Source organism: Mytilus trossulus, chromosome 6 (assembly GCF_036588685.1).
Source record: "Mytilus trossulus isolate FHL-02 chromosome 6, PNRI_Mtr1.1.1.hap1, whole genome shotgun sequence".
In the NCBI taxonomy this organism is placed as follows: Eukaryota; Metazoa; Mollusca; class Bivalvia; order Mytilida; family Mytilidae; genus Mytilus; species Mytilus trossulus.
The window spans coordinates 42,554,389-42,578,669 of record NC_086378.1 but is presented as its reverse complement, the minus strand read 5'-3'; the positions used below and the strand labels follow the sequence as shown (position 1 = coordinate 42,578,669).

At 30.9% G+C, this 24,281-nt stretch overlaps 1 protein-coding gene across 6 annotated transcripts in view; it reads right to left on the bottom strand.

The window, feature by feature from the left end:
- Positions 1 to 24,281, bottom strand: part of LOC134721369 (adenylate cyclase type 2-like) — an 81,818-nt gene that overhangs the window by 44,523 nt on the left and 13,014 nt on the right. For 4 of the 6 annotated variants that reach the window (XM_063584325.1, XM_063584328.1, XM_063584327.1 and 1 more), the window contains exons 2-3: positions 13,255 to 13,395; positions 4,705 to 5,055 (exon numbers count right to left, since the gene is read on the bottom strand). In XM_063584325.1, the coding sequence (XP_063440395.1) occupies positions 4,705 to 5,055; positions 13,255 to 13,395 (492 nt within the window). Of the gene's footprint in view, positions 1 to 4,704; positions 5,056 to 13,254; positions 13,396 to 15,086; positions 15,106 to 17,108; positions 17,305 to 24,281 lie in introns of those variants that run through there. The other 2 variants (XM_063584329.1, XM_063584331.1) reach the window with 2 other exon arrangements.

The window sequence follows — 24,281 nt, the reverse complement described above, 5'->3', positions numbered from 1 at the left end:
CCCAAAATAAACTCTGATATATTTTTGGCTTCAAAGTCAATAATTTAACCTAAATCAATTTCTATTCATGCACCTTCAATGTCATCCTTATCTAGAGATGGCTTGTGCATGTACAGTAACGAAAAGAATGTCCATTGTTAACATTGACAAGTGAAACAATGAAGCCATCAGGAAGAACCAATTCTTTTGTTTGATTCAGTCCACAAAAAAATAATTAATTTTCATATACAGGTAAAAGGATGATTTTCACAAAATGAAAGCAAACTCACATAAAGAAATTGTCATTTTATGATTGCATGTGCTTGTCTGTCTATTTATGTAAAAATCTTTGTTTTAATTCGGTCATATGACTATCAGCAAGTTCAAATTGGTACTTTATTAGGCGTTTTTAACTTTTTAGGATTTGAGCATCACTGATGAGTCTTTAGCAGAGGAAACATGCATCTGATGCAAATACAAAATTTCAATCCTGGTATCTGTAATAAGTTTATCTATGCACAAATACTGATATATTATAACGAGTACATGCATTTTAAACTGTTTCATTTTTACCCTTTGTAATTTTAATATTCCTTTTAGGCAATCAGCAATCCTAGGGTGGCTCTGCTACTCCCCTTCTGAGGTTTGGAATCGACCAAGTTATGACGAATGACCTTTTAGGTACTTTGAGGATTTGAAGTTTGAAAAATGCAAAGCAGTGGCTAATCTGAACTATTTAGTTTTTGACAATGCCTGTCAACATTATGTGAAACATATAACATGAACACATGAATCCAGATAAAAATTTCAAAAAGCTCTGATCAGTAGTCTCAAAAAAAAGAAAGAAAGTTGAACAAAAAATGTAACAGAAAATTCATGACAGAGGAATGGACAGACAGATGAACAGAGATTATTGCACTATAACCCTGTTTTGGAGCTTTAGTATTGTAACTTATAATTAGTTTGGATGAAAAATGATGAAACTTTAAAATTGCTTTTCTTTTAGACTGTTGATAATATTATGTTATAGTAGAAAGTCACTTTTGTTGCATTGGATATCATTTCATTTCACCTTACTTTAACATATCATAATATTCAAACAAACTAAGGTCTATACCAAAGGAGGTTGTAGATGTGCAGTTGCATGTTACATGTATCACAAAATGATAGACTTAAGTTATAAGAACACAAATTCATCATTTCTAACTCTTCTGATAATAGTTTCATGTTAATGAAGTCATTTAAAAATGTATAGATCCTTGCCAAGATTATATTGTAATAAAAACTTTAAAAGCAAAATTTAAATTGAAAGCAATTAAGCTGTTTCTACTGTAAACTAAATTAAATTAGTTGAACAATCCATTTAAACCTGAATAAATGTTTAAGTCATTGTAACCAATAGTTTTAAAGGAAACTTTTAGAAAAAGCAAATGTTCTATTTTCCTGTGAACCAACATTTAGTATTCTATTTTGTTTTCAGAAATTTTATCCCCTATTTTTAGCAAACATTTTTTCCAGCTTTTTATCCTTATAAATCAATACAATAATCCTTATCCCACTACTTAAGTACTTCCTGGGAATGTATGGCATTTCTTAGAGATTACATAAAAATCAATTAACATCAATCACAACAATTTGTCTTGTGCAAGCAACGATCTTCGCTCACGAACAGTATGTTTCCTCATTTTCATAAATCGTTTGTATTTTCTATAAGATTCAAAAATTAACTTTTGACTTAAAACTGCTTTGTTAAAGAGGATTATGTATTAAAAACATTCTTAGTCATTAAAATTACATCCTATCAGAAGTTGAAATTAGGAGAATTTTTTATAGACCATTTAGAAATATTATAAGAGTCAATGAACCTATGTATTTTTCAACAGGAAATTTAATATTTTATCATAAACAATCTTTATTTCCATATTTCATGCAAGCTGTAAATTGTTCATGCAATGCATAGGCTCAAATATATTGATTTAAAACAAACAAATTGACCAGACAGAGATTGACTTTGGCTTATCCTCTAAACTTTTTGTTAATTAGCAATAAATTTTTATTTTAGTAAAATTTCCTTTAACATTCATGTATGTAGCATATATACCAGTATAAATACTGGACTGACTTTTAATGAAGTCCCGATTTACTATTCAATCAAATGTGGGACAAGCACAAAAACTTAAGAGTATCATCATGAAAAACGGAAAATAAATAAGGGGAAACACGAAGCACCTACTCGAACCAAACTAGAGAAAACGTGAAATGAAACGTCAAAACACGAAAACATGTGAAATAAAAAGGCTGAAAACATTGCATGAAAATTACCCTTTACCACCCTCAATGATGAGTTGCAAATAATAATGAAGTATTTGACTGGAAACAACTGTCAAAATACAGTACACTTACTGTTATTCCTTAATCATTGGATGAAATGAGTACATGTATATCAAACGTAACTGAAATGATTTTTTTTTGTCTGAAAGAAACTTAAGGAAATAAGTGTTAAGTCAAAACAATACTGATATGTCTTTTTAAAATATTTTTCTTTCATTGAATATGATTTCAGGACCCAAAATTTACAAAATTAAATTGATTAAAATTACACCAGATACTCACGGCAGTCAGAGGTGGATCCTGATTTTTTTCAAAGGGGTCACAAATACGAACTTTCAAAAAGTGTCAAATTTGTTTGATATCACTTAATAAATCAACCAAAGTTTTGAACTAACTGTGCACCTGTAGACAATCACACCCTGCTTGAACTATTACTGATTTTTCTCAAACTACCTTTGGGTTGATATTGTTAATTCATGTATGTCATACTTATTTTTTGTTAATTGTACTTTTTAAAATCAAGCTGTTTATTGATCCTTTGTTTGAATATTGCTTTACAGTTTTCATGTTGGGAACTTTTAATGGCTAACTTACCTGTATAGCTTTTCCTCATTAATGAAAGCAGTAAGTTGACAAAGGTGGATCCAAATACTATGAAATATTCAAATAAATCATAAAATAAAAGGGGTATAACACCTGCACCCCCCTTTTTGAACCCGAAAATGGAAAACATACAACTACTTCTGTAATAAAAAAAAGTCTTTAAAAATGCCGTGCAAAATGTAAGATATTGGAAATGACAAATGGGGGTGAAGTCCAGTGAATATTAATAAGACAGCAGCCATCTCATTGCCATTCTTTTAGATCAGGGAGTCGAACAGACTCAATCTTGTATTTTGAATACACTAGCTTCCTTTTATTATATAAAATAAAATCACTTCAGAAAGGATAGTCATAATTCTCAAATAACCATCGGCGGATTCGCCGCTGAAAACTGCTTTACAATGATTGATTGATTGATTGATGTTCAACGGTTTTTTTACCAGCACTATTGTGCTACTTCTTGGCAGTAATTTTTTTTGTTCAAGAGAGCCAAGGTGCCTTGAGAAAACCATCAACCTTCGTAGAAAAACTGACAATCCTAGTCAATTAAGATTTGAGTTGAGACCACCTGTCATGTGCAGGATTCAAACTCAAGAATACCTTCGAACATTTCGCCAACGAACCTTACAAATACCAAAGGAAGAAGCACACCTTAACGGTAAGTTTTGCTTTTTTTTTTTACTTCATCAAGGGGACAAAACCCTGTCCCGTTTCTAGAAACATTTTCTTTTTAAGTCTCTGGTACTGAAATACTAAATTTAATGAATTCAAAAGAAGTTGATATTTATTTAGTCATCTTTATAGTAATCAAAAATCAGTCTTATCAAACAATTGTAAGCACATTGCATATATAACAAATACGATATAAACATATACAATCCTTCATGCTTGTTTACATGCTTGCAAAAACAGCTAATGAAAGGAAATGTATCCTAAGCAGCATACCCCAAAACGGATTAGATTCAGTTACCAACACATTATTGACCATTCACCAGTCAACTTTGACTGACCTAGCTAGACTAATTTCTTGAGGAGTGGATACTACAGAGATCATTATAACAATTATGTGAGAAGTCAACTTGTCAGGATACTTTAGACAATTTCATTATGGAATTATCCTTTTCAGGTAGAATTAGTCAATAAAAATCAATCATTCTATCTTCTTTATGGTAATTGACTGTACATATAAGTGGAAGCTTTTATCTAGTATGAACTCAGTTTCATTAATGTGTCAGAAAGAGGGGTTTAACTTCAAATACCACACAAATATTGTTAATCAGTAGATTTTTGGTGATTACTCACAAAGGTTTTTTTACTTAAATTCACTCAGATTAGTTATTGATAGAAATGTTGCAATCTTAAATATCAAGTTGAATGATATTTGTTTATAACATTTGCATTCAGTATCATACTTATAGAAAAGGAGATGTGTGGTTTTATGTTTTGTTTTTATTTAAAAAAAATATAGGGGTCTGGGGCTTAATTGCAGTCTTATGCTTTTGATCATCCTTCAAATGCTACCTAATCTAGCTATCAAGTTCTTATTTTGAGTGGTACTAAAGTTTCTAAAGACCATGTATTGCTTATATGATATTATAGTGTCAGATATCAAAACTTATATGCATGAACTGACAGTATATATGATCTATACCATTTGATTGATTTGATATTGGTTTCTATACCATTTGATTGATTTAATATTGGTTTCTATACCATTTGAAGGTCACTGAGCTTCTTACAGTCCATTCTGGAGTAGAATGAAACAAGTTCATTAAAAGAATAGAATATTACCTCAGCAACCATATTTTCTTTTGGTGATAAAGTTCCTGATGTTGTTATCTGTAATACAACGGTCATTCCACCAAAACATAACGATAACATTTTAGACATCGGTAACATCACATGACACATAAAAATCAAGAAAAATGTAACAGCCACATCATCCGTAGTCTGCCTCCGACTTGGTATGTGAAAGTAAATATTGGAAATTGCTAATAATAAAATCCAAATTACTACAGATATCCATGTTGAGAATTTTAAGTATATGGAATTTTTTATCACACACAGCAAAATAATAGCAAGAGAAACTTGTCCGACAATTAACACTGACTGTGAAATCCTATAGTCTTGATTACTGAAACTCTGAAATTAAAAAAAAAAAAATAATATAATGGCTATTAACCTAATTTACGTATATCAAATAATATTCTGATTTCAAATTTTCTTTTACATCTGGAATTTGAAGACTTATAATAATCCTGAAAACACAAATAAGTTTCACCTTGATAAACCAAGTGGCTAGTTGTCATATGAGGAAAAAAGTGATTCTATCATTTTTTGGGGACAAACATTCACATATATCATTTAGGAATAGGAAATTGGTGGATTTTGCATTCAAGTTCAAAAATTTAGTTGTTACTCAATTGGGAATGTACATCTCTGGTAGTGTTCTAAAAATCTAATCAAAAGAACTAGATTACAAACTGTTGACAACTTGACATAGAGATATGTCTCGGATGTCAGCATAAAATAAAAATAAAAAATCTAACCTGATTGACACAGCATCAATTTGATGCTTTATTGCTTATTAATTCACAGATACAATAATAACCTGAGATGTACAACAGTAACTTTATAGAGTAACGTGTCTAGTGTAAGTATAGTTCCAGGGTATGTTGTCGAATGTTCTAAGTATTCTGAATCACTACAATGTCAACACTCAGAGGTTGTGAATTTTGAACCCCACAGGTGACAAGTTTTTTCTCTCCACTATTAATTGACTTAATTTTTTCAGTTTTCCTGCCAAAGGTTTATGGTTCTCTCCAGGCACTCCCATTGCCTCAACTAAAACAAAATGACCTGCACAAAAAGAGACAAGAGTGCTAAAAGTGGTGTTTTAACACCAATTAATCAATTCTTACAAAATATCCCTAGTGTTCAGTAATAATAAACAGAGCTTTGCCTCTCTCCTTTCCATATCTATGATTTGGTTTGATATTCTCTGACAACAACTAGTTTGACTTTAATAAGTTCATTTATAAACTTGTTTACCTCACACGACTACTTTACACACTTGTACTGTAAAACTATGCCAACCTGCAGTACTGGAAACCATTCATAAAAACTATAGTTTATATGATGTAGACTGGTAAACATTTTTTTCACTTTTATTTATCTATTGTGTCAAATTACAGTCTAATTGTTTTAGCCTACAGGGGATTGTTCCATTACTATTAATGGATATATGACCTAATTATTGATAGCCTTTATTTCAAAATTTTCAGCTATATTGATTTAGAATTCATTTCTATTTATCTAAAATAAGTTAAATTAGTAAGAAATTTAACACTCACTATAAGTATTGTATAAACACAATATAATTTGAACTGGAAAGTTTGTCTCTCTCTTGAAATTCAGCATATTAAGTATGTCAAGTAAATTGTAATTGTAGAAGAACAAGTTCAATATATAAAATAAACAGCTGCGCCATGAGCGCATGATACGCCCGACGTCTTGTGTGGAAGTTTTATGCAATAATTATAAATAGTTTCTGAGAAAGTTTTAAGCAATAACCATATATTGTTTTTGAGACACTGCGGGACATGTGAAACCCCCAACCCTGTTTTTTTTTTTACAAAGTACAAAATATCACTAAAATAAAATTTTGAATTAAAACCCCTCCCCTTGTTTAACAAAATACTCAATAACTCCAAAATAAAGTTTTGAATCATCACCAAATAGTATACAGATCTTTAAATTAATATAACAAAGAAGTGTGTAAAGTTTAAAGCAATAATCATAAATTGTTTTTGAGATACGACACAACATGTAAAAAAAACCTCCCCCTTTTTTTATAAAATACTCAATAACTCAAAAATGAAATTTTGAATCATCACCAAAAAGTATACAGATCTTTAGATTAATATAACAAAGACATGTGTAAAGTTTTAAGCAATAATCATAAATCGTTTTTGAGATATGGTGCGACATGTAAAAAAAACCTCCCCCTTTTTTACAAAATACTCAATAACTCAAAAATAAAATTTTGAATCATCACCAAAAAGTATACAGATATTAAGATTAATATAACTAAGAAGTGTTTAAAGTTTTAAGCCATAATCAAGAATCGTTTTTGAGAGACGGTGCGACATGTGAAAAAAACACACCCTGTTTTAGTTACAAAGTGCCGTAACTCAAAAAGTTTTAATCTTATTTTCATCAAAAAGACCATTTGAACATCATAAGAAACAACTATATTAAGTTTCATAAAATTTGGATAAGTCGTTCTCAAGTTACGGTGCGACATGTTTATGCCAGACAGACAGACGGACGGACACCGGACATTTGTATACCATAATACATCCCGTCAAAATTTTGACCAGCGTATAAAAACATGTGTTACAGTCAGCCACGAAAAGTTCATTTCAATGCATTGTTCAAACATTTTTTTTATAGGGCATACATCAAGATTCAAGCAACCAAACATTACCATTATAACATTCAGAGGAAAACAAGAATAGACAGATGCATGATGTGCCTTCACACAAGTTAATCCCTGCTACATTCTATGTGTGCCTGTCTTAGACCAGGAGTTTGTTATTTAAGCTGTGTTCACACGTAATTCGAATTGGATTCACATTAACTAATTCGAATTATGTCCAACGTTAATTCTACCTCAAATTGCAATGCGCGTCAAATTCGCTTTACTGTCCGCACGACGTGAACTTTAAATTTGATTTTAACAGAAACACATTTCTAATGTGAACTAGCAAATTTGAATCAATTCAAATTAAAACGGAAGAGTGTGTGAACGCGATTAGCAAATTCGATTTGCATTCAATTTTAATTCAATTTGCAATTAAATGTACGTGTGAACGAGGCATCAGTAGTTGTGGTTTGTTGCTGTGTAACATATTTGATTTCTGTTCATTATTTTGAACATAAATTAGACAGTTAGTTTTCTGGTTTGAATTTGTCATTTGTTGCCTTTTATTACTGACTATGCAGTGGCTTTGCTGTTGTTGACAAGTTAAAAAAATTGGAAATGTTTAATCATTTTATTTTTTATCTTTTAAACAAGAAATAGAAATCAATTTTGAAGTACACATATCCTGAATCCTTCATCATTTTTTTTTAATTCCAATATCCTGCCTGGACTATTAACAAACCTTCTGAATACTTTTGAGCATAGTTTGTTTATCTGATATACTATGACTAACATTTTTACAGTTTTGACTTCCTGCTCAGTAGTTAACAATCATATTCAGTTGAAAAGAAATATTTATCTGTCATTGTTTTTGTTGCATGTTTAAACATACCTGCCAACTGTCACTATTTGTGGGGAATTTCCCCCATGGAGGCTCACAAACTGAAATTTTGAAAGAGCAATTTTGTCCACAATTTTAAACAAAACAATTAATTTTACATTGACATTAGGCATATATTAGCATATAGAAGCCAAAAAACAACATTAAAAAGTATTTGAAGACCCCCTTGAAGTTTTTTTTAGGACTATGACATACATCTTGGATGCAAAAACCCCCATGGGCGTTTTGAAAAGTTGGTAGGTATGTTTAAAAAATTAACACATTTTGTAAGCTAGTCAGCTGAAGGGAAGTATGAAATTAGTTTTATGTTTTGCATTAAAAAAACAAATTTGATTTTTTCCCCCCATATAGTAGTCCATCAGCTAGTTCTCAAAAGCGCGCTAGTTAAGGAGTTTGTGTTACACCCCAGGGTACCGCGATTTTTTTGGATAGAATTCAACTTCATTATCCTATTGATAAAATACAAGGTGTTAGACTAAAAAAAAAGTGTCCAAAAGAGGATTCAAAAACGTCCCTTTCAATGGTCCCCTCATTTAGCAATCACGACTAAGTAATTTTTAATTAATTGTTTTAATATAAAGCGATTAAAAAAAAATAAAGTATAGGTTTGAACAACTAAAACAGATATAAAACTTATCATATCAAATGTAACTCGGAAGATTTTTTGTTTAAAAAAAATGTTTTTTTACATTACAAACAATCCGATTTTTTGGGTTCAAATTAAGGCATATTTTCTCCTTTCATAAAGAATTCGTTATACAATTACCCGTTTAAGATAATTAAACTTGAGAATTAATCATCATGCAATGTTTAAATAATTTGGAGTAATTATATAACGTCTAAAATATGAATTATTAAATAAAATATATGTACGTGCAAATACTCGTGAAATACCGGAAATCATCAAATTGCCGTCTTTGATTCAGTATACAACATGTACAATGTATTCACACATAAGCATTATCAATTTGCAACTGAAAACAAACATTTAATTGTCGATTTATGATCTTTATGTGAGAAAGGTGTGCTTGATAACATTTTGTGTTTTAGCTATGAAGTGATTTACTTAAGATTGTTAAGTCATTCAATCGACAAACGTTGCTTTGAACGAACGTCAAATAGTCAGTTGTGGGGTTTGGTAATACTTTTTACTTTCTTAGGTTTCTTAGAGATACAAAAAAAATGGCTTTGTTGGTTTCAGTTTAAATAAAGATTATGATAAACGTTGGTTGCGAAATGCTCATGAAAGAGCTTTGATATCATTAAAATGTCAGGCTTGGTAGGAATGGTTAACCCTGAAACATCCGCTCAAAAAGAACTAAAAAAATCGAATGAAGAGAGACGAAACTGATGTTTTGAAATTGTTTCAGACACTGCAAAGCTGGCAAATTCTATTATAACATCTGAGCAGTTATATGGCTTGTTCTCGGGTTCTGTTGCTTCTTCAGAATTAATGTGCGACCTTCTTAACTCGTATAAAAAGGGAAAATTTGCTTCAGAAATTTTCATTACGGAACGGCTTATTCAAAAGTCAACCGATATCTTCAAAACACTCAAAAGAAAATCATTGCTTACATTTTTAAAAAAGCATATAAAAGGCAAGCAGTTAATGGCTGGTAAGAACAACAAATATTGAGAGTAGATGAAAAGAAAATGTCGCCTGCTTGTCACAGCCCAGACAAGATAGTTGTTTATGCGATAGGTTCTTCAGTTTGAATTGGGTCCTCTTCTAATGTCTCTTGCAAACTTTGATGGTACACATGTAATGAAAAATTAAAACCTGTCCTGAGTGGTCTTTTAAAGAAGGCTTATTCCTTAGAAAAGCATGTGGATATTTGATGACATGACAGTTATTCAAACCATTACTAGGATACCTAGCACTTTTTTCGATTTGGCAATTGTTATTTTAAAAACCATCCTTTTAGTTTTGAAAGTGGTCCCGCACTGATTTTGTCACTGAATAGTATCCCAAAATATTCATGACGAAATTAGAACGGCAGGTCCTTGGGAGGGCAAATTATTACGATAAGTTCTAAACCATCACAATCGTGTTCTTGGGAATGGAAGAAATGTATGTTAGTTGGGGGAAACAAAGATGCTTTTGTTGAATTCTTTTGTTTTGAAAAGAGTTAACAATCGTATAGATTTACACTTAAATGTATTGATTATTTGTATCACATGGAAGTATGTGCCCCAAAAGATATGTTGAAAATGAAAGAGCCTAGAAAGGTTTTAGCTTATAATCAAACAGGAAGAAGCCGATAAAAATGTTTCTCAATAAAATGCAAAAACATGCAGCTGACAAAGGTTACGACTCCATTGTTAAAAAACCTTCTGACACTATTGTGGAAGTATTGGCTTACTATTTTCACAGTTGCATATCAATTCTAACATTGTAAGTCTGATAGATGCATCCCCCAAATGCAGATTATTAAATGTGCAATCAATGTGTGCAAATTTGGTGAGAATGTTTGTAGAAAACTGGCAGGATTTCACACCCATACAGGTTGTGATTCAGTAAGTGTTTTGTCTGGTAAAGAAAAAAGCAAAGCATTCGGCTTTTTGACACGTTATATGGAGTTTTCAGAAGGTCTATTCCATTTTGGTGAAACCTTGGAAGAGGTTGGCGAAGAGTTGTCAAAACACTCGAGAGGTTTTCGTGTTCTATATATGGCTACGAAATTAAAAATATCGATAAATAAAGATCAGAACGTTTTTTGAAATGCAAAAGATGCAATCTTAAAGCACATTAAACAAGCCAACTTTCAGACGAAGATTTGGAAATCTGCTCTTAAACACAACACTGGTCTGTTGCCAAACAATTATGATTGGATTGTTTAAAGCGCTTTGATCAGTATCAATTTCCTAGACCAACCACCAGCGTTAGATGCTTTTGTAATTCTGATGTGCTGTTCATGTTAAGCTGGTTGTGCTAAAAAAGATGTTCATGTGTGCAACAAGGTTTATCATAAACAGATAGCTGTATGTTAATGCTCGAAAGCTTGTAGATATAAGCATTATCAAATCGTTGATATTGCTAACGATGACGACAAAGATGATGGAAAAGATGATAATGATAATTCGGTAAATGCAGGTGACCTAACTGATTCTATGGATTGACCTTCTGTGTGACCTTAAAATGTAGTGATGGGGTTGTTAAATTTAAAAAAAAATAAATCTAGAAACCCTGACAGTTTTAAGTGTTTTAATATGTGAGTTATTTCATGAATGCGATGTATAAATTTGTGACAGAATCGTGCATTTCTGGTTGCTTATGTTTGTGTTTGTCGTTGATTCTATGTTATTGTTTCTTACCTTTAATTTTTTTTTCAACAGCCTTTATATACTTTATGCTGTATGTTTCAATGTGAAAAATTAAACCATTTAATCAAGAAAATTAGTACGTATGCTTCTTTTTATTCAAAATCATGACTTTTGGAAATTGACCCTCCCCCTTTTTTTTCTTGGTCCACTACGATTTAGGAATTAATTAAAAATTAGCCTGCGTTATAATAAGATATGATGTGTTCCATTTAATAAAAAGTATAGTACTTAATACTTGGTTATTTTTACATTTTTCTGTAATAATGTGCAAAACAAAATTTTTGATATACCCTGAAATAAGTCCCCTTTTAACCCCTTTTGGACACTTTTTCAAAAGTCTAACACCTCTTAAAATATTCTTCAGATATTACTCTTTAAATTTATACAAAAAAATTGCGGTACCCTGGGGTGTAACACAGAACTGAATTTTTGCCCTACCAGCTGATGGACTATAGGCTTATATAAGATCTAATCCAAGCAAACAACTATTCCTTTCCCTGAAAAATTACACTAATATAATGGTTATAAACTTGCTTTTTCCACAACTATTTGTGCTTACCATATACAATAATGTCAAGGGAAAAACAAAGCTTATGTCCCTTAAAGTATTTATAAACTGGGATTACATAGATACTTTAAACAAAAACATAACCATGCATATTTTCAAGTACAACCCAGGTTCTTCTTTTGTCATAAAATGAAAGAGGCTTATTTCATACAAAATAAAATTTAGCAATCAATATTTTAAATGATTAACTTAAATTTCTAATTCATTCTTTCATTTTCAGTTGAAACTTTACAATGAAGTATTATCGTCCTGCTACACTTGATGATTCATGAAATTGGTTTCATCAAAACACACAGGGAGAAAGACTAGTATCTTTTTTCTAGGGTCTAACCTGTCACATTATGAAAGAATTGAAAAATGTATCTCCTACATATTTTTTAAGGATTTAACTTTTCCTATGATTTCCTGTTAAGTTTAAAGGATCTGGGTTGAAAACTTTAGAAGTTAATTTCACAGAGTGCAAATTTTGTTGAAAAAAAAGTTCTCAATTTTTGTAAAATATCAAAAACATTCCTTCAGCAATTCTGTAATAGTTGATTCACAATATCAAGGATCTGAAATTGTGGATAACTTGGTCAAACTTGATTTCACAAAATAGGTATATCTTTTTGAAAATATTGCTAATATATTACTCCATTCCCAAGCCTGTATACTAGTAAATACACACAAGCAATTCCCCAATATCAGATTTTCAAATTCAATACTGTTAGTTAAGCTGTGATGTGCTGAGGATCTGAGTGGAACGTTTAGGATGGAATGATAACATAAATAGTTGCTATTCTTTTGTGATTTTTTTGCTGAAAAAAAATTGAGATCCCAATTCTTGAAAAATAGAGAAAGAATCCTAGAGCAGAATGAAAGTTCAAAATGTGAGTAAAATTTGTATTATATTTCAAAGATCTGGATGGAAAACTGAACATTAAAAGGTTGAAACTCACTTTTCCAAATCCACCTGCCTAAAATCACCATAAGCTAGTGTGTCACTTATTTGACCCCCTCCCCCCTTCAAATATAAAAGCATACTTTAGTACATACTACCATGCTAAGTCATGGTGGATTCAGTATTCAAAAGATGAAACTCACATCACATTTTTCAGCACACCTAAACGGCCACAAACTCACCTGTACATTGGCTATGTGGTAGATCACAGTTCCAAGTAGTATGGCTACAGCTAAACCAATATATCCAACCACTAAGGGCCTCTGGATCTGTATGATATAGCTCTGGTAAATTGGCTCAATCTGTAGCACCTCAAACTTTTTCTGTAAAATCAAAGATTAAATTATTTCTAAATTAGTTACTAATGAAAACAAAATTGTGTATTTCATATTATCATATACTTAGACTAAATAACATATACATTTTACCGTATGATAATAGCATTAAATTGACGTTAATTTCATATATTTCGAATTGGTGCTTAGCGGGCTGATATGAAAAGTTTATCACAAGCTTCGATTGTTATCACATGCCTTTTCATAACGTTATCACATGGCATTCCAGTGATACTCTGCCAATTCCGGAAAATACACTTCAATGCTACGTTTTCAGTGAAAAACATTACAAAGTAGTGTACAAAACAATTATAATGGAAAGTATATCGTGTAAAATAATAAAAACAATAAAAATAATTAAAAAACAAACAAATTATTAAATAAATCCATTTTTTTATTTTTTCTGAAACATAATTCAGAAAGTTTCTTTAAAAAAATTGACTTTTCCAAACAAGGTTAATAATTATGTTTATTGTTGAATTATTTTTTTTGTCGATTCCTTTATATTAAACTGTTGGGTTTTTTTCTCTCTCTGTTGAGGCATATGATAGAAAAAATTCATATTGAATATATCAAGTTTTGGGTCTGACGTCCGTGAACGTTTTTACTCTTTAAACTTCGGGAACCACATAAAAGGATCACTACATTAATAATCTGGGTTTTTTTTCTTTACTGTTGAAGCATATGATAAAAAGATCATAACATGTCATTTTTCATATCGCATATATTATCAGCCCTTGGTCAATATCAGCCCTCGAGCCATGCGGCTCTTGGGCTGATATCAAACCTAGGGCTGATAATACATGCGATATGAAAAATGCCATGTAATAATCTGATATTATCATATACTTAGACTAAATAACACATGATTTTTACTGTATGATAATAACATTAAATTAACGTAAACTCCATATTTTTTTCAATTTGGTGATTAGGGGGCTGATACAAAAAGTTTATCACATGGTTCGATTGTTATCACATGCCTTTCCATAACCTTATCGCATGGCAATCCGGAAAATTCCGGAAAATATACCTCAATGCTTTGTTTTCAGTGAAAAACAATACAAAATACTATACGAAACAATTATTTGGATAAATCATTTGTTTTGTCGATTCGTCCATATTAAAATATGTTTCTTCTCTGTTGAGGCATATGATAGAAATTTTTTATATTGAATGTACTAAATCATCCATGAACTTTTCAATCTTTTAAATTGTATTTTGAAACCATGTAAAAGGATCAATATATGAATCTGTTATTTTTCTCCATTGTTGAACCATATGATAAAAAGATCATAACATGTCATTTCTCATATCTCATGTATTATCAGCCCTCGAGCCATGCAGCTCTTAGGCTGATATTGAACCTAGGGCTGATAATACATGAGAAAAGAAAAATGCATGTAATAATCTGATGTTATTACAAAATCAAACTATGGGGGAAGAAAATGTTTCTTTATAAATTTATAGTAAAGTTTGATAACTAATTATATATATAGTCTTTTCCAAAGTTGACTTTTCATTTTGATATCATGATTTATATTATTTATCTAATGCTAAACTATTTTATCATTAAAATTTTCTTTATATAAAACATGTGAATAGACATTAACATTTATATTTAAAATCAATGATTCCATTCACTGATTAAAGTTCTAAAATGAAAAAAAATATATTACCATTATAAAATGTTTCAAAAATTTCCTTCATCGAAATCACTTGAATCACATCAATTTCAGACAGCTCTCCAATAATTTGATCTTATCATTTTAATTTATAAATATGATACAACAAATGTTATGGAAAATAAGTACTTAAACCAACTGCTATAATTATTGTTATTTTAAATTATTCACACTGCAATAAAATGTTTAATACAAATTAAATTGATATTTACTGAAGTAAAAAGAGTACTTTTAAAAGTATCAAAATAAACACCCTACAAGCCATTTTTATCTTTATTCAATTTCAAGATATCTTATAATGTACATCATATATCTTATAATGTAAGTTAGATTTCTTATAACATATACTAGTATAAGATATCTAACAAAGCATATAAGATATCTTGTATTCTATTAAGATATCTGTTTTACTTTGAAGTAAATAAGTTATTTATAAAAATGAAGATATGGTAAGATTGCAAATGAGACAACTCTTCACAAGAGACTAAATGAATAAATTGAATAAGAAATTAACAACTAAAGGTTACTGTACGGCCTTCAACAATGAGCAAGTCCCATACCACATAATCAGCTATAAAAAGCCTGTATAAATGACAAATCTCACAAGACAATTCAAACAAACAAAAAAACAAATATGTAACATAGTAACAAATAACATGTCTACCTAAACTTTCATCACAGGATGAGAAACACTGCAGGAGGCATGAGAAAAAGGTCACCATCTTAAATATAGTCAAACATTAAACAATTGATTATTCAGTTCAGCTATTAATAATTTTGTAAATTTATAGCTAAAAACATAAACATGAGGACAATATGGACATCAGCTGTAAGTGTAAAAACCATTTTATAGAATAAAAACCTTCTACTTTAAATATGCAGAGTAGACTTCACATGTTATTAAACACACAGAAAGACACAAAGGTTGCAGGAGATGAAAAAACATGGATACACAAATATTTTTATAGTGGGAGCTTTCAAAAGGTGGGCACTTTTTTGGCCCCAAATTTTGTTGAAAAGTAGAATACTTTTGCTCCATAAGTAAGGGTTGTTTTTTACTATACAATACACATGCATCAGATACCCATTCATGCCATATTACTGAAATCTTTATAATTTTACCATTTGTGTCAACTTTAAGACGTTTTTTGTCTACAAGGGAAGTGGATCCATTTGTGTTCAGTCTTAATATCAAATTAAATGTTGCATTTGATGATTATACATAACATATATATATATAAGGTTGATATTGAACATGAAAGTGGCCACTTTTGTTTTAGACAAAAAAAACATCTAAATAGTGATGTTTTGTGGCATATTTGATTGATTTTTCATATTTAAGCTTGAATTTGAGTGTCTATAATGACCATATCAGTTCAAATATTTTACAGAAACTAATTGAATCAACTGAAGTAGACATGTAAGTGTTTAAAAAATGCCCAAAATCTTTCATCTGAAAAATGTACTTTGAATTTAAGCCCAAAACTAGCCCTAATACAAACCCTTCTTCTTCAAAGTTTAATATGAAATTAGAACTTATGAATCTATTAAGTTTTTAAAAACAAAGTAACTGATTATATCTACTTCTTTTTCAAAAGGATTAATACACTGAACAGGAAATAAAAGGAGTTAAATGGACTTCAACTAAATTTTAAAATCTTTCACCCAAAACAATTTCTCAAAATAGACAGGAAAATGTTTAAAATTTGTAAATTGGATCTCGGACCAAGATGTTGATACACAAATAAATATACTTTTTCTGATTTACACACACACAAAAAATCAACACTTTTTGCTGCATTCATAAAGAAAATATATTGTGAAATTGTTGTGCAGAAATCATAAATTAGTTAAAAACAATTCTTCAATAGATAAAAAATATCAATGTTTCTCTCATGTTGTATAGTCAAACTTTTATTTAAAAGTATAATTCTAAATCACATTTACTATAAATTAAATGAGAGCAAATAAATGTATGTAAGTAAACAAATATGTATAAAAGTTTGAACAACTTACATCCTCTTTTCCATCAAGTAAATTACGATACTGTTGTCTACATCCAACCATATTGGGTATTATTGACAAACTCATAGGTTTCAATTAGTTATGAGGAAATCATTGGCCAATGCACTATATTTATGATTGTATTTCACAAGAGAATACTCCACATCAGAAATGGCAACATCAAGTATTCAGTATTGCATAATTATGAACATGTATAATTAAAAGGTTGTACAAACAAAATATATAAATTATTTCTTCATAGATAGACAAGTTTTAAAGTTAAGACATGATGTGGCTGTAGGGGATACATAAAACTTGTCAGATAAAAGTGGAAAGATTGGCTATGTAAGAGTAAGCACGAAAAGCCAGTAACCAAATTAATTTTTATTGCTACGAACTTGGTGTAGGTGAAAGGAGAAGCCATCTGTCATTTCAATTTTCTTTAACTCCATTCACTTAATTAATTTACTATACTTTACCCAATGTTCAGTCTAACACCATGTAGCAATAGTTGGTAATTAAAAACCAATTCCTTTATTTTTAATCAAGTCTTAAGAAAGGGGAAGATAGACTTTCTTATTTGGAAGCCAGACTAATTTTTTATCATTTTTACTTTTATCTATTTTTGTTTTTCTTTTTTTTATTCATGCATTTGCACCAGGTCGATTTCTATCTGACCCAGCTCATATTATGAAATATGAGTGTAAGTATTAGGCTCATGCAAGAACCACTTATACAATTTACCATGGTATATTTCATTTTATCCAATTTTTCTCTTTTTTTTTTAAAGTGAAAAATTATTTGAAAATACACCATTTTTTATGGTGGTAGATCAAATGCCTTAACTGTCATTTCACTAATGTAACAAATTAATTGTGATTTTGAATTTTTTTTTTAGTATCTTAATCTTAAATGCAAATTTGGATAGTTTTATAACTGGTACATGTATTAAACAAATATATAGCTGATATTAAACATGTCATTATATTTTGTAATTGGTCTTTTTAAGGTTGTGCTTTTTGACAATTTTTTTTTGTGACAATGAAAGCAATCAAATATGACATTAACAGTGATCTGTTACATATGCATTTAACAATTATATCCAAGAGCTATATATGCCATTACAACTATCTTTATATTTTGATTAAATATCTGAAATGGCTGCCATCAGTCAAAATGACTGATCTGACAATGTAATAGTAAGAGGAGACTACTTAAAAATTTGGGACAAATTATTTGATCACAATTGGGACATATTACTATTGGCTATGAAAATGATGATCTTTGTCAGTTTTTAATGTGGTTATCATAGTTGCTTCTAAAGAACAATAAACTGTTGACATAGAGATATGTCTCACCAGTCTGCATGAAATTTAGAAAAAGACAATCTGATGGATGGCAACTTTGCTAATCAATTCAAAGTAGACCCTGGAACATGGCTTAGGTGGTAGGGCCTCAAAATTGTTGTCAACCTGATATGTTCTGATAGAAATGCAACTTCAATCAAAACACATTGATCTATCACAAGTAATTCCTATCAAACTAACTAAAAGCAGAAAACTTAACAGTTGTTGATGAAGTCCTTTGAGACATTGCTGGAAAAGCAATACACACGGGCGAGATGTTACTGTCTACTAAGTAGTACTGTCAGTTTAGAGCTGTTCTCTTACTCTTTTCTGCATACTTAGATAAAGGTGTCAAAACATAATTTATTTTGCCAACTTATACAAAGGTCTCAACACTTAATTTATCTGCCAATTTTTGTAATGGTCCTAAAACTTGTTCTATTCTGGCAACTTGTATAAAGGTCCCAAAACTTTAAACTATTCTGCCAACATATATGAAATTGTTGCCTGTGAACCTGGATTCTTTTCAACAGAGAAATTCAAATGTAATTCTTAGCAACCTCTGCAGATATACCAATTAATTAGATTTCCCAATGTAGTCTCAGTTTCTATTCTTTAGAAACTAGAGGCTCTAAAGAGCCTGTGTCACTCACCTTGGTGTATGTGCATACATGTATTAAACAAAGGACACAGATGGATTCATGACAAAATTGTGTTTTGATGATGGAGTTGTGTTTGTACATCTAACTTTACTGAATATTCTTGCTACTAATGATTTTTTCTATCTATGATAAACTTGGCTCTTAAGAAACAGAGGAAAATGTTTTGTTAAAATTTACAAAAATTTACCAAAGGAGTATGTTTGATAAGGTCCTAAAATGGCCCCCTTTTTTAGCGTAAATTTCAAATTCAAATTTATTGAACAAGATCATCATAAATTATATCTAATACATTGACTAGCTAGGATATAAGTCATTTTGTTGAAAATTTTACGTTTCTGCGTTTTATTATGACGTCACAAGATGTATTCATTTTGATTTTTCATGAAAAAAACAATGAAAATGGGTAAATTTCCAAAGATTATTGGATTGATAACATAGAGTGCATACGTCGACAACAAACATCTTTTAAAAAAATGTTTGTGAAGACATTTCACATGTTTCCTTTGAATATTAAGCTTGTCGACGCCTGCGCTCTATGTTTCCTGGTCCTTTATTTGGTTGAAATCCAGCTGATTGTGTCAAATTTCACCAAAATCCCTTATCTTGACCTTTTTGGGATGTAAAAATCAACGTGTTAGAATTAAACTTTGACAAAAACAGTTCTGTTTACTTTCTGACATGTCTTTAAGGCAACTAAAAACAATTATTGTCTTCTAACTATGAACTTTATAATTGGGGCCAAATATGGCCCTTACCGAACTTACTCCTTTATGAAAATTGTTTAAAATTGACTATGAAGGGCAATAACTTCTTTTTTAGTTTTTCCAAAAACTAAACTAGAGGCTCTAAAGAGCCGGTGTCACTCACCTTGGTCTATGTGAATATTAAACAAAGGATGCAGATGGATTCATGACAAAATTGTGTTTTGGTGAGGGGTGATGTGTTTGTACATCTAAATTTACTGAAAATTCTTGCTGCTTACAATAATTATCTATATCTATAATGAACTTGGCCCAGTAGTTTCAGTGGAAAATGTTTTTATTTTATGAACATTGTTAAAAATTTACTATAAAGGACAAAAACTTTTTAGGGGGTCAATTGACAATTTTGGTCATGTTGACTTATTTAAAGGTCTTACTTTGCTGTGCATTATTGCTTTTTACAGTTTATCTCTATCTACATGTATAATAATATTAAAATAAAAACAAAAAACAGTAAAATTTCCTTAAAATTACCAATTAAGGGACAGCAACCTAACAACGGGTTGTCAGATCAATCTGAAAATTTCAGGGCAGATAGATCTTCACCTGATAAACAATTTAACCCCGTCAAATTTGCTCTAATGCTTTGTTTTTTTAGTAATAAGCCAAAAACTGCATTTTACCCCTATGTTCTATTTTTAGCCTTGGCGGCCATCTTGGTTGGATGGCTGGGTCATCAAACACATTTTACAAACTAAATACCCCAAAAATGATTGTGGCCAAGTTTGGATTAAATTGGCGAAGTAGTTTCAGAGGAGGAAATTTTTGTAAAAGATTATTAAGATTTTCGAAAAATGGTTAAAAATTGACTATAAAGGCAATAACTCCTAAAGGGGTCAACTGACCATTTCCGTCATGTTGACTTATTTGTAAATCTTACTTTGCTGAACTTACTGCTGTTTGCAGTTATCTCTATCTATAATAATATTCAAGATAATAACCAAAAACAGCAAAATTTCCTTAAAATTACCAATTCAGGGGCAGCAACCCAACAAAGGGTTGTCCGATTCATCTGAAAATTTCAGGGCAGACAGAATTTGACCTGATCAACAATTTTATTCTCTAAATGCTTTGGTTTTTTAGTTATAAGCCAAAAGCTGCATTTTACCCCTATGTTCTATTTTTAGCTGTGGCAGCCATCTTGGTTGGTTGGCCGGTCATGCCACACATTTTCTAAACTACATGCCTCAATGATGATTGTGGCCAAGTTTGGTTTAATTTGGCCCAGTAGTTTCAGAGAAGAAGATTTTTGTAAAAGCTAACATAGACGGACGAGGACGACAACGGAAGACGACGACAAACTCCAAGTGATGAGAAAAGCTCACTTGGCCCTTCGGACCAGGTGAGCTTACAAAAGGGTGGAAAAAATATAGTTGGTTAATGGTAAAAAAGAATGTTTAATTTAAGTTTCAGCATAATTTTACTTTTCTTGTTGTAAAAATTGTCTAACTGATCATTTCCTTTATATTTTAAACTGCCCATCTATCTTTGATGGTTTTCAAGATATTGGACAAAATTGTAAAAATATAATAAAAATTATTATTATTGAGTAAAAAGTCGAATAACAATATTACTTTTAAACAGGTATGAAAAAGGGATCGTTTTTCAATGAAATGATAAGGAAAATAGAGATGTTGACATATATTTCTTTCAGAATATAAAAGTAGAGGCTCTAAAGAGCCTGTGCTTTAGAGCCTGTGTCGCTCACCTTGGTCTATGCGCATATCATACAGGAGGGATGCAGATGGATTGATGACAAAATTGTGTTTTGGTGATGGTGATGTGTTTGTAGATCTTACTGTACTGAACATTCTTGCTGCTTACAATTATCTTTATCTTTAATGAACTTGGCCCAGTAATTACAGTGGAAAATATTGTGAAAAATTTACAAAATTTTACAATATTTATGGAAATTGTTAAAAATTGACTATAAAGGGCAATAACTCCTTAAGGGGTCAATTGACCATTTTGATAATGTTGACTTATTTTTAGATCTTACTTTGCTGATCATAATTGCTGTTCACAGTTTACCTCTATCTTTAATAATATTCAAGATAATAACCAAAAACGGCAAAATTTCCTTAAAATTACCTATTTAGGGGCAGCAACCCAAAAATGGGTTCTCAAATTCATCTGAAAATTTTAGAGCAGATAGATCTTGACCTGATAGAAAATATAACCGCCATGTCAGATTTTCTCTAAATGCTTTGGTTTCAGAGATATAAGCCAAAATCTACATTTTACCCATATGTTCTAATTTTAGCCATTGCTAGCCATCTTAGTTGGTTGGCTGGGTCACCAGACACATTTTTTAAACTTGATACCCCAATGATGATTATGGCCAAGTTTGGTTTAATTTCGCCCAGTAGTTTCAGGAGAAGATTTTTGTAAAAGTTAATGACGACGGACGACGGCGACAAACAACGAGGACGCAAAGTGATGAGAAAAGCTCACTTGGCCCTATGGGCCAGGTGAGCTAAAAAATGGAAAAAAACTGTCAATAATGGGCAATAACTCCTATAAGAATTTGTATAACAGTGTTGACATATATGGACAATTGGTATAGCTCATTATTCTGAACATTTTTACTCCTTTCATATAACAGTTAAAAAATATAATGGACAAAACTCAAATTTTATCCCTACTATCTATTTTAAGCCATGTTGGCCATGTTTGTTGGAAGGCGGGGTTATCAGATACCGATTTTTTAAACAAGATTCCCTAATGATGATTGTGGTTACGTTTGGTTTTATTTGTCTCAATGGTTTCAGGAGAAGAATTTTGTATTTAAGATTACAAAAATTTACCAAAATTGTTGAAAATTGACTATAAAGGGCAATAACTCCTTCAGGGGTCAATTGATCACTTTGACAATGCTGTCTTAATTGTTGATCATTCTTTGCTTAACATTATTGCTGTTTACAGTTTATCTCTATCTTTAAATATATTCAAGATACTAACCTAAAACTGTAAAAAAAAATCCTTAAAATTACTAGTTAAAGGGCAGCAATCCAACTACAGGTTGCCTGATTTGTGATGATAAACATTTGAACCTATTCAGATGTGCTCTAAATGCTTTAGTTTCAAAAATGTAAGCCAAAATCTGCATTTCCCCTATGTTCTATTTTTAGCCATGTCAGCCTTGTTGGATGGAAGGCTAGGTCATTGGACACATTTATTATCCTAGCTACTAGATACCCTAATTACGATTGTGGCCAAGTGTGGTTAAATTTTTCTCAATAGTTTCAGAGAAGATATTTGTAAAAGATAACAAAAAATTACCAAAATTTGTTGCTCTATCTATTATAATAATGAAGATAATAACCAAAAAATGCCAAGTTTTCTTTAAATTAGCAATTCCATGGAAGCAACCCAACAACGTTAACGGGTTGTATTTGTCTGAAAATTTCAGGGCAGATGAAAATTTTAACCCCTGTCAGATTTGCTCCTTAATTCTCTGGTTTCAGAGATATAAGCCAAAATCCACGTTTTACCTCTGTTCTTTTTTTATATACATGGCAGACATTTTGGTTGTTAGCCAGGGCCATTGGACGCATTTTTAAAACAAGATATCCCACTGACGATTGTGTAGTTTCAACAGAAGATTTTTATAAAAGACAACAGACTGTGGACAACTCCAAATGCCAAGTGATGAGAAAAGCTCTTTTTGCCAGTTAGGCCAGGTGAACTAAACACAGATTCTAAAAAATCATGACTGGTTATTTCCCTTTAAGCATTGATTGTCTCTAATTATCTTTTTGGGGCATGCCTTTATAGAATACACCTTATCACTATTTAGTCCATTCCTGGAAAAACAGTCATTTATACAACTTCCGGTTTAGGTCACGCGGGCCGAAAATGGAGGTCATCAGCAGTGAGCCGAGGGAGGAAAAACTTTAGAAAGTGATCATCAAGAAACTTTGATATAGTATGATCCACTTTTTTCGAAATTAAAATTGAAGTAAAAAAATATTTTGTTTGAAGTATTTACGGTAGTTTAGACAGGTCTCAATAAAAAGAAACATGCATGGTGAATTGTTTAAACAGGGTCCCAGATAGCTCCAACTGGATGAAAAAGTTGTGTAATTTTAGAACTTATCTGGAATGGAATAAATAGCGATTAGGTGTATTATGTTGGCATGGTACTGGTGTGTACTTCTGCTTCATAATATTTTTACATGCTGCACGATTAAAATTTCACTCACAGTGCTGTCATCCCATGTGATAAGTAAAAAGACTGACTTACTGTGAGTAGTGATGGAATCAAGTAGACCCTAATTTTTTCTGGTTGAATCAAGATGAATATATGATCTTTTTAAGCTATGTAAATGTATACAGCTAATTATACAAACATTCCAAAAAAAAAATGCTCTAGAGGATAACCTGGTTATGCATATTTCCGATCATATAATAATA